Consider the following 18,071-nt stretch of genomic DNA (forward strand, 5'->3'; position numbering starts at 1 on the left):
TTCCTACCCCTAATGTATTAAGAGCTAGGTCTATAAAATTAGAAGCCCCCGTTCCATTTGTCAACACCTACTCGGTAACCCAGATTAATGCTAAATTGACCAGGGGTTCAACATAGAACCACAATGCTAGAAAGCAACCCTTCTCTAATTTTATGGATGTCTCCAGTGAGCCATAGCTTTCAAGAAAAATTCCTTGCACACAGATGTTTCTAAATACTTGAACAAAGGATCAGCAGTCGTGTCGCTAATTCGCCATTCACCGGGAAGGTGTAAAAGGGAAACCATTACACGCGCCAGGCCTCAGGACTCAGCAGACTTTATTTTGCAGGCAAGAACGCAGCAGACAAGGTAAGGGTGATCATTGAACTGAGCTCTCAGTGGCGAGGTGACTCTCGGCCGGAAGAGGGCTGAGGCAACCTCAGTCTCAGTAGGTCCAGGTTCACGTCTAAGAAGGTGTACGGGGTGTAGTCATGATGCTGGAGATTCTTGTAGGTGGTGTTGTCAAACGGCTCAGGAGGAGGGGCGGCTTGTACCGGCTCTGCCCCTGCGGGGGAAACAGGCAGTGAGCACAGGGGACAAGGAAAGAGCTTCTTTATAACCCTGTTATAAAATGTCTAATGAGAAAAGAAAAGCTCATGAATCAACAGTATATACAAACCAAAATCAAGAGATTAGCTGAAAATCTATTCTAAAACAAGAAATGGAATAGTTATAATGTGCCTTAATGTCTTTATGTACTTCTAGATCTAGATTTCTCTGAAATTTCGAAATGCCTAGAACAATTAAGGAGGGACTTTAAGGTCACATAAAGATGCAGGGGGAAAAATAAGATCTATTAGAAATAAGCAGAAATAAACATTTACAGAAGGAAATTTTCAAAGGCAAGGCAGAGACTAAGTCTCTTCTAAGTCTCTGAATACAAGAAAATTAGATAAACTCCAAGTATTTTAATAATAACACAAATAAGGGGAACTGGAAATGAGATGTGTAGTTTTTACCTTTTTTTGAAAATTGTTGATATACTTTAGATTCATAGACTAAAAATTACTAATTTAGTTTTGTTTCTGTAAGTGGAAAACAGTTCAAATCCATACACTTAGACATTTGATCATCTTAAATTAAGTGTGTGGTTGAAGCAAAAGAAAGACTGCTCTCCAGCTATGTGAGTGCAAGACAGAACGACGGCAGGATCAAGAACGCGTGGGACATCAGCTAAGGTCTGGGTGTGTTCTCACCGATCACAAACCGCCGTCAGCGGGGCTCTCTGAGCTGCACAAAATAACTTAAATACATTTTTTCACTATTTGAATTCATACCAAAAGCTTTGTTTTTCATTTTTTTAGTTGTAATCAACAAAAACGATGCCTTATTTAAAGAGCTGACATCTTTCCACTCTCCACAAGTCGAGTATCTTTCTTCAATGTGGTGTAGAGGCATCTTCAAAATGAAGGTAGACACGGGTATAGAAAACTGGTAAGAAAACCAATCCCCCTGGAAGGCACGAAGCCGGGTGGACTTAGCGACATGCAGTCCACTGCACAGACACAGCCCCTGCACTCCAGGGCGGCATCATTTGCCTCCAAAGGGCAAAGAGAATATTGGAAGATTCGCACATCCATAAAAAATTAGAAGTAAAGTTTTTTTTCAAAAAGATCTGCAATTTGAAAACCCCCAATTCTGTTTTCCTCCCGAAGGCTTTGGCGTTCCTCATTACAGCAGAATGACTGAAACAGGAGCGTCAGGCCGTGCAGTTCTTGAGGTCCTGAGCAGCTGGTAAGCACTGGCACTTTGCATATTAATGACAAACGGAGAAAGAGGAGGGAAGAAAACAGGTGAATTCTGTCAACATAACGCAACAGATAACAATGACCAGGTAAGGTAAATCAGGCAAACAAGTAGACTGTTTAAAAAATATAAAGAGTAGACAGGAAGGAACTGGGTTTGTTAGTAATGCATTTTAAAGACATCTTGAAGAGACACAGATCCTAAAATTGGAGACCTCCTTTACCGTTTTGCCATGACCGACCTAAAGCACACTATACTCTATGAAGTTCAATGTACAAGAAAATAGTAACATAATAGGAATAGACAGTTTCCCTTTAAAAACCCGTGGTAGCAAAAAAGCCCTTCATAAAATTCATTATAGAAAAATAAAGCAACCCACTGCGTGTCAGGTAACGCAGAAGAGGAAAAGCCCGTGAAAAGGCTCTGCAGGCCACGGCTGCCTTCGAGTGCTTACTACTCGAATTCCTAACATGCGGGCCCCTAGGCACAAGGATGCCAACAGCTATCGCCCTTCAGCTCAGCTGAAGACCATCAGACAAGTGTCACTACTGCCCTTCACATTCAACAGGACCCCCTTCCACTCAGTGAGCCGCTCTGCAAGTTCACGAGGTGGAGCTGGCACACCCTCCAAAGTTAAGGGCGAGGAGTTAAACTGCCAGTTTTCAAAATACTGGTTAAGGAACAGTCAAGAGTGCCGAGGGCCTACTCTTTCACTGTAAAATAAGTGTAAAATATTTTAGGGACTGTGTATATGTGTGTAATTCGTAATTCAGACAGACTCCTCTGCTTATCTGAGACGGTGTTACAGGCCATATTTCTACTAAGAATCTGATTAATTGTAGTACTTCTTTATATCCTACAGTTCTTCAGTCTAACCACCCCCGAAGGACAAGGGAGCTCTCAATGGTCAAGGTATACCCTGTGTGTCGTCCTGGTCTCCCACTTGGCTTGCTGAGTCTTCCATGATTTCGCCCTTTGCCTCAAGCTTTAGTACTGCTGTCTTTTCGTCAAAAACATCTTTATTATGAACAGAAGCTGGCTCCAAATTTTTTACTGGTACCTGATCTTCCAAAATCTCTTCATTAGCCTTTGAGATTCCTTCTATTATTTGCCTCCCCACATTTTCTTTTTTGAACGGGAAAAAAGCCACCTCCTCATCAGGCTCTGGGACTTGTTTGTCTACATGTCTTCCCCTGGTCTCAGGAGGAGATGCTTGCAGCTGTCTTCCTGTGGTGGTTTCTTCTGTCAATCGAGTGGCCACGGGGCCACCACTTGGCTGCATAGACAATCCTGATTTTGTGTGGTCAGGTGAGATTTTTTTAACTTCAAGTGGCTTTGGGCTTTCCATATGCATTTTATTCAAGCTAAAACTTTTCTGCAGTTTTTTTCCCTTTACATTTTGCTTCATAAACTCTTCATTTACTTGTGACTTAGGTACTGTGGGTCTTGGTTCATCTTTTCTGTCCTTCAGTGGCTTACTGGAGGTCTCTTTCGTCTTTGCCTGACGAGGTTTCTCTGGAGAGGTGAGGTCCAGCTGTGGCTGTGACGACCAGGTCTTCTCTTTGGCTGACAGCGAAACTTCGGGGGCTTTCTTTTCAAAGGAAGGGGAGGCCTCTGGTTTAAAAACCCTTCCTTTGCCTTTGCTCATCACTTGAGAATGAACTTCTGAGCCATCCTCCTCCTCATCAGACTCTGAATCGGAGGAGCTGGACGAGGACGAAGACGAAGACGAACTGTCCGTCTGTCTGCTCTTCTGAAGAGCTTCTGAATCCGAGCCCTGTTCTCTGAACGCGGATGGAACTTTCTGAGGGAACTCTACCAAAGTCTTCCTTGACAAAAACTTTGGAACCCCTTCATCTGTGAATAGCATGCTGTCATCAGGGTTAGGGCTAGCACCTGTCCCACCTTGATTCACAACTGATGAGTAAGAACTGGGTGAAGTTAAGTTTTTAGACAATTCAGCTGCTGTTGGGGTGGTTAATAGCTTGCCCCTCTCCTTTGGGTCCACTACATCTAGGAAATGGCATAAAGAGGAATATTATTTTTAATATTTAGTAAAACAATCAATCTAAATTCATCAAAGTCACAGGCATTTCATCATATGCCAACTTGTCGTTTATAATATCTTCAACATAATCATCCTAAGAAACATTTCAAGAGAACCCACTCTTAAATGAAAGCTAAGCCACATGAGAGAACAGTAAGAAACGTAGGTGCTTTTTTCTTTGTAACTGGAAAATTTTAAAATGGAGATTTTTATCAAGAGAAATAACAAACTTGTCTCAATTTCTCAAAAGACAGCTTCTTTGATAACTATTTTTAAACTATTTCATCCAAAGTTAAGACAGTTAAACTATAATACAAATATATTTTCAGATGACTATTCAAGTTTTACAAATGTACAATTTCTTAAAACCCTAAAAAACGGGTGCTTCTCAAACAATAAAGAAGTTATCCATATTGTATGAATTTGAACTTCTGAACAAAACAGCAAAGCAAAAGTAGAGACAAAAGCCTCGTTTGGGTTTGGGGTGTGCGCATCCATGCATGTAAGAGTGGGGGGCTCAGAGGGAGAAGATCATGTAGTTCAAACAAAGTTGCCCTAAGAGGAAAGAAAGTCCTTAAAATCATAAGCCATTTGGGGATTTCTTCAGCTAAGGAAAACAAAAGTATCATGAGAACACAAAAGTCTATAAAATAATTTAATATCATATATGTTATTGGAAGCACACAGGTAGAAAATTTAAAAATTAAGTTAATGCTAATATAAAAGTCTTACATTTTGTCATCAATTATGAAAAAAATGGAAGCACACAGTACATTGATTAGAGTTAATTTCAGTTTTCTCAGGTAGTAAATCTTTTCTAACCATATAGACTAGAAGAAAAATAGAGAACATTTAAAAATACATATATGTTTTATTGATTTTTTAGAGAGAGGGGAGGGGAGAGAGAGATAGAAACATCAGTTGGCTGCCTCCTGCATGCCCCCACTGGGGACTGAGCTGGCAACCCGGGCATGTGCCTGGGAATCAAACTGGGACCTTTCATTCCGTAGGATGACGGTCAACCTACTTAGCCACACCAGCCGGGAGGACATGTTTTCATAAATTAAAATTACTTTTCAAATCTAAAAAAAATTATTACAAATGAGCAAACTCTAAATCCAGAGTCTTTATGTTCAAGTCTAGGAGTCAATTTTATTCTAAAAAGATATCAATCCTATTTCCCAAAAGTGAAAAAAATATATATATATTCCTAGCTCTACTATATTACCAGAATCCAAAAAGGGTTTTAATTGTTTTCTGAGCTCAGGGACCTATATATAACAGAATGATAGAAAGTAATGAAAGAAAACAAACAATCAAAAGTCAGAAATGGGCCAGAGGTGAACCAACAGTGTAGAAGCATATGCCTGAACGAGAGCGTGGGTGACTGTTTAAAGCTGTCACCTCCACTTCCACCACCACCTCCTTCAGGCCAGTCTGAGTCTGTGGCTATGTGCCAGCCCAGCCTCTGCATTCTGATTGCCCAGAGCAGGTGCTGATGCAGGTGACTCTCAGAACTCTGAGCTCCAGGGTCATGTCAAACATAAACACGAGGCAACGAAGCACATACTACTCGAACTCCCCCTTTCTCCCTGTCGCAAGCCTAAACCATACCTGACACAGCTCAGAAATTCCTAACAGCAATGTACAAGATATGCTGGCCTCCAAACCTCCGCAGCCTGCTCACCTGTAGCATTTAATCCATTTCTACATTGAGCATAAATAGTCCAAGAATGAAAAATTAACTTATACAACTCAACATTAAAAAAAAAAATTAAGAAAATCCTGAACAATCCAGTTAAAAACTGAGCAGAGGACCTGAACAGACACACTACTCCAAAGAGGACATACAGATGGCCAACATATGAAAAGATGCTCAACAGCACTAATCAGCAGGGAAATGCAAATCAAAACCACAATGAGGTACCATCTCACATTGGTCAGAATTGCTATCATCAAGAGAACAAATGCCTGGCTGGGTGGCTCAGTTGGTTGGAGCATTGTCCTGTGTGCCAAAAGGTTGTGGGTTCAATTCCCGGTCAGGACACTTACCTAGGCTCGAAGTTCAATCCCCAGTCAGGGCATATACAGGAGGCAACCGATCAATGTTTCCTTCTTTCTCTCAAATCAATAAAAAAGCATATCCTTGGGTAAGGATTAAAAAAAAGAGAAAGAACAAGTAACAAGTGCTGGAGAGGATGTGGAGAAAAGGGAACCCTTGTGCACCGTTGGTGGGAATGCAGATTGGTGCAGCCACTGTGGAAAACAGTATAGTGGGTTCCTCAAAAGATTAAAGTAGAGCTGCCATAAAACCCAGCAATTCCACTTGAGTATTTAACCAAAGAAAATGAAAACATTAATTCAAAAAGATCTTCGCATCCCTATGTTCATTGCAGCATTATTTATTTATTTATTTATTATTATTTTTTATCCTCATCCGAGGACACTTTTCCATTTTTTGTTCAGATAGAGTGGGAGGGAGAGAGAGGAAAAGAGAGAGAGAGAAACATCGACGTGGAAGGTACACATCGAGTGGCTGCCACCCACACGACCAACCAGGGCTGGGGACAAACTGCAACTGAGGTACATGCCCTTAGCGGGAACCGAACCCGGGTCTCTCTGGACCACAGGCCAATGCTCTAACTGCTGAGCCAAACCGGCCAGGGCGCAGCATTATTTATAATAGCTAAGATATCGAAGCAACCTAGGTGTCTATCAATATATGAATAAAGATCTGATATATATATAATATTACTCAACAATTAAAAAAAAAAAGAAATCATGCCATTTACAACATGGGTGGACCTAAAAGATATTATGCTGAGTGAAATAAGTCAGAAAAAGACAAATACTGTATGATTTCACTTACATGTGGAATCTAAAACAAACAAACAAAACAAATTAACAAGTGAAACAAAACAGAAACAAATTCACAGAGAACAAAACTGATGATTGCCAGATGGGAGAGGGGTGGAGGGATGTGTGGAAAAGGGGAAGGAGATTTTTTTGTTGTTGTTCAGACAGAGCGGGAGGGACAGAGGGAGGGACAGAGAGAGAGAGAGAGAAAGAAACATCAACGTGAAAGGGACACACTGAGTGGCTGCCACCCACACGACCCAACCAGGGCCGGGGACAAACTGCAACCGAGATACATGCCCCTAGTGGGAACCAAACCCAGGTCTCTCCGGACTGTAGGCTGATGCTACAGTCAAACAGGCCAGGGCAGGATGGAGATTTTTAAAAAGGTAACTTAAAATAAAGCTTATCTTAGAAAGAATGCTTTGAGTAGAAAAATTATGGCTAAATCTTCCAAAATTTGTTATGGAGGTTTTTTAAAATTGTAAATAAGTCATTAAAACATTATGAGTTGATTCGTCACCTATTAAAAACAAAAAGAAAAATTCAAATGGGATTAACAATGATATAATTTAGAAATTTTGTTGGAAAACTTCCATCATACGAAGCAGGAGTGCTTTAAAGTTTCTTTTATACATGAAAGTTGTTGGGAGAATTCCACAGACTACACTACAGCATTCTGCTTTTCACCACGAGTCCACTCTGACCCGCTGCAGCGCAGCGTGTCCTCCTTGTAACTCCAGGAAGCTTGCCACTAGTGACTGCTGTACCCAAGTGCCAGTGCCCACACCAAGTCTGCATTCAGCAGCGCAGAATGATGTCCCTGGAAGACAGCGCTGTCACAGAGAAGAACAATGGCTTTCAGTTGGAATATAAGTACAACTTTACCTGTATGTTTTCATGAAATCTCTGATGTATGTCTAGAGGCAGGATGCTGGTATGTCTGACAATGTGTTAGTCTGGTAGTGACTTTCCTTGAAAGACAAATGTAATAAATAAAACACACCCAATGTTGGCAAAGGTTTGATCTGACAATGTGCCACTTCAGGGCGAAAAGCACTTGTCTCATGAATACCCATCACCGATGCTTTGGGGAAACACTGACGGCCGCATACATCGACTTAGAAGCATTACTTCTTTTTCTTTATACAGGGATTACTACTTTTTAAATTCTGAGACACAAATGTGTGCTCAAGACAGTGCAGTTCTGAAAACTGCACATGCACCCATCCTGCACACATCCCACATCTCATCACCATTCACCGTCTCACAGTGACCCAGTGAGGCCAGCACGCTTGCTCACCCGACTCAAGCACGAAGGGTTGAGGCTCAGGGGCCTGCAGGGCCTGCTATGTCCAGAGGCAGAAGCTACCAGCCCAAGGCCAACTCCCGGCTCAGGGTTCCCTTCTCATAACTGCACCCCAGACTGTCACAAAACGAAACACCTCATTTCCACTTAGAGAAGCATGTTTGTAAAAAAAAATTAAAAAGGCATCTTTGGCTCTGCCATGGTATTTAAAAACCCATTAATCCAATTTCATAAACCTTTGAAGCAGGATTGCAGATATAAGATAAAATTTTGGAGCTGTGAATGTGGGTCTCTTATGAAAAATGGGGTTTATTGGAATTGTCAAAAATAAGGCCTATCTCAGAAGATACCAAGTGAAATTCAGAGGATGACGAGAGGGTAAAACTGATTACTATGCCTGGAAATGTTTGATAGTCCAGGATAAAAATAAGTACAACACATCCAAATATAGGATGATAGCTGTGTAACCACAGATATTATTTGTCAGATTGCTTATGTCCGTATAGAAGGAGCTAGGATGGTCTGTGTAGCTTATGCTCACAAACCCCCCAACTACAGTGTGCAGGTTGGCCTGGCAGGTTAGGCTGCAGTATATTATACTAGCCAGCTGCTGGCCTGCAGGCAACTCAACAGGTCTGGCATAGACAAGATCTATGAAGACCAAGTGGAGGTGGCTGGAGGTGAACAGCATGTGGAAAGCATTGATGGTCATCTGGTGCCTTCACCTGCTATTTGGATGCAGGCCTTGCCAGATCAACTACTGGAAATAAAGTTTTTGGGGCCCTGATGGAAGCTATGGATGGAGGCTTATCTATCCCTCACAGTACCAAAGAATTCCCTGGTTATAATTCAGAAAGCAAGGAATTCAATGCGGAAGTACATCATGGATCAGAATGTTGCGATTATATGTGCTACCTAATGGAAGAAGATAAAGAAATAATTCTCTCAGTACATAAAGAACAACATAACTCCAGACATGAGGAGGAGATGTATGAGAAAGCTCATACTGCTATATGAGAGAACCCTGTTTATGAGAAGAAGCCTAAGAAAGAAGTTAAAAAGAGGAGACATTCCAAAATGTCCCTTGCCCAGAAGAAAGATCGGCCAGCTCAGAAGAAGGCAAGCTTCCACAGAGCTCAGGAACAGGCCTCTGAGAGTTAGTAAACCAATCCACAATTTTTTATGAAGATTTTTCAGATAAAGACAATAATAAACTTATTGACCAAGCAGAGGGGGGAAAAAAACCCGAAAAAGGAAAAGATAAAACTTCTCCAAGGCAAAGTGTGATATTAGTAATGAAACTCAACTACTCATTCATCAGCAAACAATGAAAGAATGTCAGAACGTGCCAAGCACATACAGGATTTAACTGACATTCTTAAAAACATATTTTAGCTACGATAAAAGTCCTTATGTTTAAGATACTTATTTAAAAATTTATAGATTAAAACAAAGAGCCCTGGCCAGTTTGGCTCAGCATGTGCCCTCCCCAGGAATCGGACCAGGACCTCTCAGTCCATAAGAGGGCACTCAATCCACCAGCCAGGCAAGAATTAAACACTTTAAAACTGAGAAAATGGTATTATCATGAAAATAAGACAAACTGAAATTATCATTCTAAACTCATAAGGATGAAAGATATGCCAAAAAACAAATAAACAAAATAGAAACAGACTCATAGACAGAGAACAGGCCAACAGCTGTCAAGAGGGAGGGGGGTTGCAGGGATGGGTGAAAAAGGTGAAGGAATTAAACAAACAAACAAAACATCCCCCCCTCATAGACAGACAACAGTATGGTGATTATGAGAGGGAAAGAGGGGTGGGGGGAGGTAGAAGAGGGTACAGGAGATACAAATGGTGATGGAAGGAGATTTGACTTGGGGTGGTGAACACACAATACAATATACAGATGATGGATTATAAAACTGTACATCTGAAACCTATATAAATTTATTAACCAATGTCACCCCAATAAATAAAAAACAAAAGATTTGCCAAGAGACTACAGATATTACACATATTTTTTAGGAGTTTACTAAGGTTTCATCAGTTAAGACTAAATGCAAAGAACATGGATTATAATCAATTAACAGTGAGTGGAGACTAGAACATACAATTCCCAGAAAAGTAGTATTTAAAATACACTGTTGCTTTTCTTCTTTTCCTTCAATGAAGATATGCTACATTGGTATTTAGGGGGGAAGTAAAGTAAAAACTGGTGCTAAGCCCTGGCCAGTTTGGCTCAGTGGTTAGAGCATTGTCCCGTGGACCTAAGAGTCGAGGGTTTGATTGCTGGTTAAGGGCAAGTACCTCAATTTCAGGTTCAATTCCCAACCCCAACTCATGTGGGAGGCAACCAATCGATGTCTCTCTTTCTCTCCCTCCCTCCCTCCTTCTTACTCTATCTGAAAATCAATGGAAAAACATTCTCAGGTGCGGATTAAAAACAAAACAAAACTGGTGCTAAAAGTCAAAATGACTATGGGAAGAGCTGGAAACAAAGTGGGTTATATACTGAAAAATAGTGCCTGCTCTTAAATTCTCTTCAGTCACAAAATGTTGATGCCAGCAGTCCTGGACTGTGGCTGGGAAACTATAGATGAGTCTGAAAACATTGAAAAAGTCACAATCAGGGAAAGCAAAGCAAAGTGGGGTTCATAGCTACCTCACGGGAGTACAGGGTCTGTATCAGCGCCATCTAAATACCCAGAGCCTTTATACTCTGCATCCCGTTGCTACACCTTAGTCTGGCATTTAGAAAATACAGACAGAACCAGTTCAGTGCTAAATGTTGAGTAAAAGACAGTCACATTACTGAAGTGTTTGGTCTAAAATCTGTTATAGATCTTATGTCTGATTATAATCTGGATGCTGCTGGAAATGAAGAATCACAAAGCTAGTAAAATTTGTGGGAAGCTGACAGATTTATTTGCATTCTTTTCCCCTATACACCATTACAATCTTACTTTTTGGTGAACTTTGCTTCTTGGAATTCGGTGGCAGTCCCTTGTCACTCTTTCCTGATTCTGCAGAGAGAGAAGCTGTAGAAGCAAGTCCTCGAAACACTTGTCCTTCTAGGAGCACAGTCTGACAAAAGAATGAACAAGTAAGGATAATTTTAGGAATCTAAAGAACAAAATTGAAACGACTCAGACACAGAGAGTGGACTTGTAATTGCCAGAGGGGAGGAGGGTTGCGAGACTGGCTGAAAGAGGTGAAGGGATTGAGAAGTACAAACTGATAGTTACAAAACAGTCACAGGGATATAAAGTACAGCATAGGGAATGTATTCAACAGTACTGCAATAACTATGTATAGTGCCAGGTGGGTACTGAAAATATCAGGGGGGACACTTTGTAAAGTACATGATTGTCTAACCACTATGTTGTATACCTGAAACCAATACAATATTGAAAGTAAACTGTAATTTTAAAAATTAAATTTTTTTATATTTTAGCATAATACCATTTACAACAGCTATTACTACATATAAAAACTATGTACTATTACTACATATAAATGTTTTGCTTTGCATTCACATAGCATATTTCTAATTATTATTATAAGTTTTATAATATATGTATGTTATGGACATTTTGGAAAATACAAAAAACCTGCAAAAAGAAAAAATACCTGAGTTCAAGAATAAGCACTGTTAACATTTGGGTACTTCTCCCACCAGACTTTCTCCTGTGCATACTTTTTTGTAGACTCCAACTATCTATTTACCTACAAAATATTATAATTCTCTTAGTAAAATGTTTTTTCTATATTTAGGAAGTAAATTAGAATATTTAAAACAGTAACTTAAAAATGTAGATTAATAACAATTGCTTCAAAATTGTTTACAATATGTCGTAAGTGGCAAGCATTCCATAAATGTTAATTCACTCAGCATCTATTTACTAAGGCCTGCTACGTGGTGGGCACTGTTGTAAACGCGCCACATAGAACAGAGGTGCCTACAGCGCACGGATGAAGGAGAAACTATTTTTTGTTTATAACTGTACGAACGTGCGTCTATGTACATAAAGCAGAAAAACTCGTTTGCAACTAGATATTTCGAGGAGTAAATAGCAGTTTCTGACAACAGATTTCCCATCTGCACTTTAAGTTATTTTGCAATGAATACTTATCGCGTCTGTAATAAGAGTCTTTTAAACACTGAAATACGGTGAAGCGGCTTTGGCGCTGACTCCGGAGAAAGCAAGCCCTCCTTTCCTCCTTCCCTTTCACAGACGCAGCAATGTAAGCTGGCTTCTAACAGGTGCGAAGTGAGTTACCCAGGAATCCCCTCATTTCCTCTCCTGGCTCAGTAAGAGGTAACGCCTTAGCCCTGAACGCTTTGCACAGAGCACGGCGGCGCACGCCACCTGGGAGCCCCGCACACCGGAGCTCCCCAGGGATTCGGGTCCGGCGGGAGCCCGGTCTGCGTCCAGGATCCATTCGCCGGCCCCCGCCCCCGGTGGCCTGCCCGGGCCAGGCGCCCTTTCCTCCGCCAGGGAGCGGAGTCAGCGTCTCCCCGTGACGGCCGGAGGTAGCCTTTAAAGCTGAGCCCCATGTCCCGGCCCTCCGTGGGCTCCCAGCCACCGGCCCGGCCCCCCTTTACCTTCAGCGTTCCGGCGCGTCCTTGCCGGAGCAGAAGGAAGGCCGCCATCGCGGTGACTCGAAAGCGGGTTGGGCGAGGGGCGGGCCCAGGAGAGGTCGCAGTCGGAGTGACGCAACCTAGGGCACCAATCACAGTTAGAGATGGGAGGGGAAGCACCCGCTGCGCGCGCACCACTTTCTGAGTACCCGCCCCCTGGGCAGAGAACACCAATCACGAGAGGGGGCGGGGCGGAGGCGTGGTCCTGCGCACCGCACCCCAGCAGCTCCGGGCCCTCCGCGGGACACCTTGAGGTGTTCCCCAGGGGCGTGGCCAGTCACAGGCTGGTGTGTCTCGCCGATCCCCGTGCAGCGACGGTCTGGGCGCAGGGACACCATGGCAGTTATAGCGAGGAATACCTCCTGTCATTGTGTGCAGACGGCGGGCCCGAAGTCTCCCCGTGTCCTCCCCCGTGCACAGACTTCAGACCGGGCCCGGGGCGTTTTTGGCCTTGGCTGACGGTCCTCTAATGTTTGGTGGGCTTGAGGCCCCTCTGCACGTTAAGTCTGACCCGCACCACGTGCTCAGACTCCCTCCGCGGCCTCTCTGCAGCCTCAGGTCAAACCCCATCCTCCCGCCAGCGTAGTCTTCTGCGGTCTTCGCAGTCACGGCTCCTTGTGCAGGGCGACCTCAGGCGGGACCGTGAGCGCGCTTTTGGCCTGTGACAACACTGATACTGGAGCCGGACAGACCAGAAATGCAAGTGTATTTTACCAGAATGTTTATAGCTTGCAGTGCGAATTTCCCCCCAAAGTTATACATAATCGTGGAGTAGATATAGTTAGTAATCGGCTTCCTTCCCTACTGATCATATCTCCCGACCCCCATCCCTTCCATGCCCAGTGCCCTTAACTAAGTATTACATCCAAGTTGAATGTGCCCACACGTCCAACTTCACTGGACTAAGGGCTGGAGATTCACTCAGGTGGCTGGAAACAGGTCCCCCAGACTCATCAAAGAGAATAAAAAGAATGCAATAGGACCTGCCACCATCCACCCTGGAAGGCAAAGACAACAACCTTAGGTCTTAGGGCGTTTGCTGCACTGCTCTATTCAAGAACCAGACATGGTTGTACCAAGGTAGTTTTATTTACTTGCAGGAAGTGAAGGAGACGAGATTCATATCCAAAACTCCCTCTCCCAGAAGGGAGGCTTAGCCATTAGTTTATATACTCTATTTGGTTAATTATACATCGATTTCTTCTTTGCTGTTAGCCACATTTATCCTGTTGGGTCAAGCTCATCCTCTTTACAGCTGGTCTGCAAAATACAGTGCTACATTTTAACATTTAGCAAGAATAGCATTTAGTAATAACACAGAACTATCCAGACTTTGAGACCCTTGTCCTACTAACATCCCTATAGGGAGAAGGGAAAAAACAACATGCTAACAGGAGAATTATTCTTTGCTCAAACCAAATTAGCTCTGTCGACCCAGGGGAAAGTTCATGCTTGTCTTTGTGAAGTGTGCTTGCTTTACAAGTGATTAAGAAAATTGAAGGTGATAAGCCACAGCTGCCACTTGGGGAACCTGATCTGGATTTGGGTAGTCTACCTTACTCTCCTTCACGGGATCTGGAGCCCCCAGATCTCCTCCACCAACAGCAGGGCACAATCAGCTAAAGGCAGACATTTGGCTGGAGTCTTAAGACTGAAGAACAAACAAAATGAAAAGTTCTCCCCCAGTGAGATGAGGTGTGTGTGGTCACCAGCCAGAGAGGTTTAAGGAGAGGGCAGATATGGTTGAGGGGAGCCCAGGGGAAGAAGAGACCCAGTGAGTAGGGGGATGTCATCTTAATGGTTTTCAAAGAAGCAACACGATTACGCTTGTGAAGGTAACTATGGTAACATGTAAGACCAATGCCTAAGCCTGGGGGGCACAGGATCTACTAGGAAGCTTTACTGCAGTCAGGTGGGGAGGTTATTGCCAGTCTGCACTGCATTTGGCCAAAGGGAGTAGAAAATACAGGGCCAAGTGCAAGAAGCAGATATAAGGTGCTGCAGAAAAATCAAAGCCAGAAGCCAGAGAAAGAGGTGGCAATTTCATGAGTGTTTGTGGACAGGGGATTATATCATACTTTCCAGTTAGCTGAAAAACTAGCCTAGATTTTGCTGGCAGCAGGGTTTGGTCTTTCCTGTTAATTCTCTGTCCAAAGTCTTTCTGCAGGTATCTGTCACCTCTGCCTGGAGCTCTGCCAAGTACCAAGCCAGCATTTTTAGACAAAACCTTGAGAAAAGTTGGCACAAGTGGAGTCATTTTAAAACAGAGTCGGACAGCCACTCCAGAGGTCCTGCCTGCCCGTCTTATTCCGTGAACCTTTGAACTGGGCAAAATAACCTTTGGACTGGGCCAGAGCAACATTGTCTTCCAAACAGTTCTAAAGCTAACAGGAAAGCATACTCCTGACTATAGGACTGAAAACGAAAGACATTCTTTAGACTTAGTAAACAACCATGTGTAGCTAAAGAATAACTTAGCTTATTAGCACCAATACACATTCCTACCTTCTGTTCATGTAACTAGTTCCCTGCCTTTTCTCATAAAAACCCCGTGTCTTCAGTCCAATTACTGGAACAGTATTTAGGTTTCTGCTGAATTGGTGCTTCTCAAATAGCTATCCTTTGATATCAAATAAATGCTTGTTGCCTCTCACTTTGGCTTTTTATTTTGAGGTTAACAACCTCAAAAACTTATATTTGTTTATATTCTTTGATTTATTTTTAAAGTTTTTTTTTTTATCCTCACCCGAGGATATTTTTCCATTTTTTGTACAGATAGAGTGGGAGGGAGAGAGAGGAAGGGAGAGAGAGTGAGAAACATCGACGTGAAGGGACACATCGAGTGGCTGCCACCCGCACGACCAACCAGGGCCGGGGACAAACTGCAACCGAAGTACGTGCCCTTAGCGGGAACCGAACCCGGGTCTCTCCGGACCACAGGCCGACGTTCTAACCGCTGAGCCAAACTGGCCAGGGCTATTTTTAAAGATTTTTAAGTTGGTTTTTAGAGAGAGAGGGAAGATGGGAGAGAGAGAGAGAGAAAGAGAAACATTAATATGAGAGTAAATCATCTATATGCTGCCTCCTGCGCACCCCCTAACCGGGGATGGAGCCTGCAACCCTTCGGTGCACGGGATGACATCCAACCAACTGAGCCACGCTGGCCAGGGCTGTATTCTTTTATTAATTATCTACAGTTTTATATAAACTACTAGAAATCCTCCCATATGTCTTATAAGGATGAAGTAAACTTTTAAAAAGATAACTAACTAGATAACGGGAGCATCACTTGGACCACAACTGTGAACTCAAAGGTGTTTGGGTCAAAGAAGAAAATAAAATACTCAGATATCACACCATCTGTATGCACACCCTTGCTCTGCATTCTTGTCTAAAATGTATATTCTTTTTAAGCCCCAAAGGAAATGTATTACGCCACTATCCTATGTAAATTAATACAATTGAATTATGTGTTTTAAATTAAGATTTTTTTTTTTACAAAGCTTTCAATTACACTGGTTTTAAAATATTGTTTAGGATGATCCTATATGGTATGCTTTGCTAAGTTAATAAGATAATTTTCTTTCTTTATTTTAAATTTTATTTATTGACTTTATAGAGAGAGGAAGGGAGAGAGAGAGAAACATCTATTTGTTATTCCACTTATCTATGCATTCATTGGTTGCTTCTTGTATGTGCCTGACCAGAGATCAAATCTACAACCTTGGTATATCAGGATGATGCTCTAACCAACTGAGATACCTGGGTAGGGCTGATAATTTTCTTGTTAGTGAAAGAATAAAAACAGTTCAGCATACAGGAAAAGTAGATGTAAAAGCTTTTTTTTGTCAAGAAAAAATAAGGCCCTAGCCAGTTTGGCTCAGTGGTTGGAGCGTCGGCCTGTGGACCAGAGAGTCCTGGGTTCGGTTTCTGCTCGGGGCATGTACCAAAAAAAGAAGAAAAATGAGCATGGCCGATGTCGCTCAGTGGTTGAACATCGACCCATGCACCAAGCGGTTCAGTTCCCAGTCGGGGCACATGACCAGGTTGTGCGCCCAGTCCCCAGTGGGAGACATGAAGGAGGTGGCCAATTGATGTTCTCTCTCATCAATGTTTCTATCTTTCTCTCCCTCTCCCTTCCTCTCTCTCTCAAAACCAATGAAGAAAAAATAAATTCATTATTTAAAAAATAAGGAGAATTAAGGTGAAATTGGGGGTACCTCAAATTGTGTTTTAAAACCCATGTAATGACTTCTCCTTCTGGCAGCATTTGGCCACTAGGTATTGTGAAAAACCCTTGGGCTACAGAACATTTAGCAATTCTGGGCAAAATATTACAAGCATAACTGAAAGGACCAGTTCTGCCCACGTGTCCGCTTCTCTCGCCTGCCGGCGCTCACTCGTGATCGCTGTGCCGTGATGGACTGAAGCTCAGGTCTTTCTGGGCTTCCAGCGGTGGGGATCCCCAGGCCTGGGCTGAGCGCGCATGCCTCCCAAGTGGATTACTGTTCGTGTTCACCAGGCTTCTCTGAATGCTGCCCATCTTGGTCTAATGTGAGCATTTTCTCATAGTTTGGAATGTCCGGGACCACAGGAAGCGTGTGTCCACAGGGATCAAAAGAACCACAAGAAGCCCCATTGCCCAGGGAGCATTTGCTGATCTCAGGAAGCCAGTGCCTTGATTTAACTGATATCAGGAGAAGAGAAGGCAAGACTTTGGGCCTGTGAACCTTTGGGAGTGGGCTGGAAAGCAGAGAAAGCCCTTGCGGAGCTGCCCCTCCCTGACAAGGTGAACCTGGGCAAAGCCATCTGCTGGCAAAAACAGGCCACAGGAAATGTGTCTGTCTCCACCTGGGCTCTGGGTGGGCGAAAAGAAGTCCCCAGCTCCTCCCCCCCACTTCACGTGGTCCAGGACATTCCAAGTTATTTAACGATATTAAAATAACATTTCTGTTTAGCAAGGCACTATAAAAAGTTAAGAAAGACAAACTAGGAAATCAGTTAATTTGTAAAGAAGTAATATCCAGAGTACATAAAGAGCTTCCTACTCATTAAACTAGAAAGACAAGCCACCCACAAGAATAGGATGATGGCTACCTCTGAAGGGGGTGGGTGGACTGGGGTGAGGGCGGCATGGAAGGGAGCTTGGGGCTTCAGTTCCAGTAGTAATCTTTATTTCTTAGATGTGTTGTAGGTGCACTACATGAGTGTTTGCTATCTGATGTGTATATTTTTGATATGTATGGAATATTTCATAATGCATTTTGATGAATAAAAACCCCATAAATATTGTTTCATTTGGTGCCCCCAAATTATATTAGTTTTAGATGCTCACTTTAACAAAAACATTTTTTTTTTAATTCTCACCCGAGGATACTTTTTTCCACTTTTATCTTCAGATAGAGTGGGAGAGAGAGAGAGAGAGAG

General features: G+C 42.7%; 1 protein-coding gene and 1 pseudogene across 2 annotated transcripts; one reads left to right on the top strand and one right to left on the bottom strand.

Annotated features, from left to right (window-relative positions):
- Positions 1–304: 304 nt before the first annotated feature.
- Positions 305–12,684, bottom strand: NDUFV3 (NADH:ubiquinone oxidoreductase subunit V3). 2 transcript variants are annotated; one of them, XM_036243748.1, is made up of 4 exons: positions 12,609–12,684; positions 10,966–11,086; positions 2,704–3,798; positions 305–544 (listed from the first exon to the last, which is right to left on the bottom strand). In XM_036243748.1, the coding sequence occupies exons 1-4, from the start codon at positions 12,654–12,656 to the stop codon at positions 375–377; spliced, it is 1,434 nt and encodes a 477-aa protein (XP_036099641.1). In that variant the 5' UTR covers positions 12,657–12,684; the 3' UTR covers positions 305–374. The 2 variants fall into 2 exon arrangements, with proteins under 2 accessions (XP_036099641.1, XP_036099642.1); XM_036243749.1 differs by lacking the exon at positions 2,704–3,798.
- On the top strand, positions 8,300–9,158 carry LOC118617762 (annotated as a pseudogene).
- Positions 12,685–18,071: the final 5,387 nt, after the last annotated feature.

Source organism: Molossus molossus, unplaced genomic scaffold, assembly GCF_014108415.1.
Source record: "Molossus molossus isolate mMolMol1 unplaced genomic scaffold, mMolMol1.p scaffold_m16_p_5, whole genome shotgun sequence".
Lineage (NCBI taxonomy): Eukaryota > Metazoa > Chordata > Mammalia > Chiroptera > Molossidae > Molossus > Molossus molossus.

What these genes read in the sequence shown, in the direction of transcription:
- NDUFV3 (XM_036243748.1), bottom strand. Translation starts at nt 12,656, where the DNA reads ATGGCGGCCTTCCTTCTGCTCCGGCAAGGACGCGCCGGAACGCTGAAG. An exon ending in GACGCGCCGGAACGCTGAAG is followed by an intron (nt 11,087 to 12,608) that starts GTAAAGGGGGGC and finishes TTCTTTTGTCAG; the next exon opens with ACTGTGCTCCTAGAAGGACA. An exon ending in GAAGCAAAGTTCACCAAAAA is followed by an intron (nt 3,799 to 10,965) that starts GTAAGATTGTAA and finishes GCCATTTCCTAG; the next exon opens with ATGTAGTGGACCCAAAGGAG.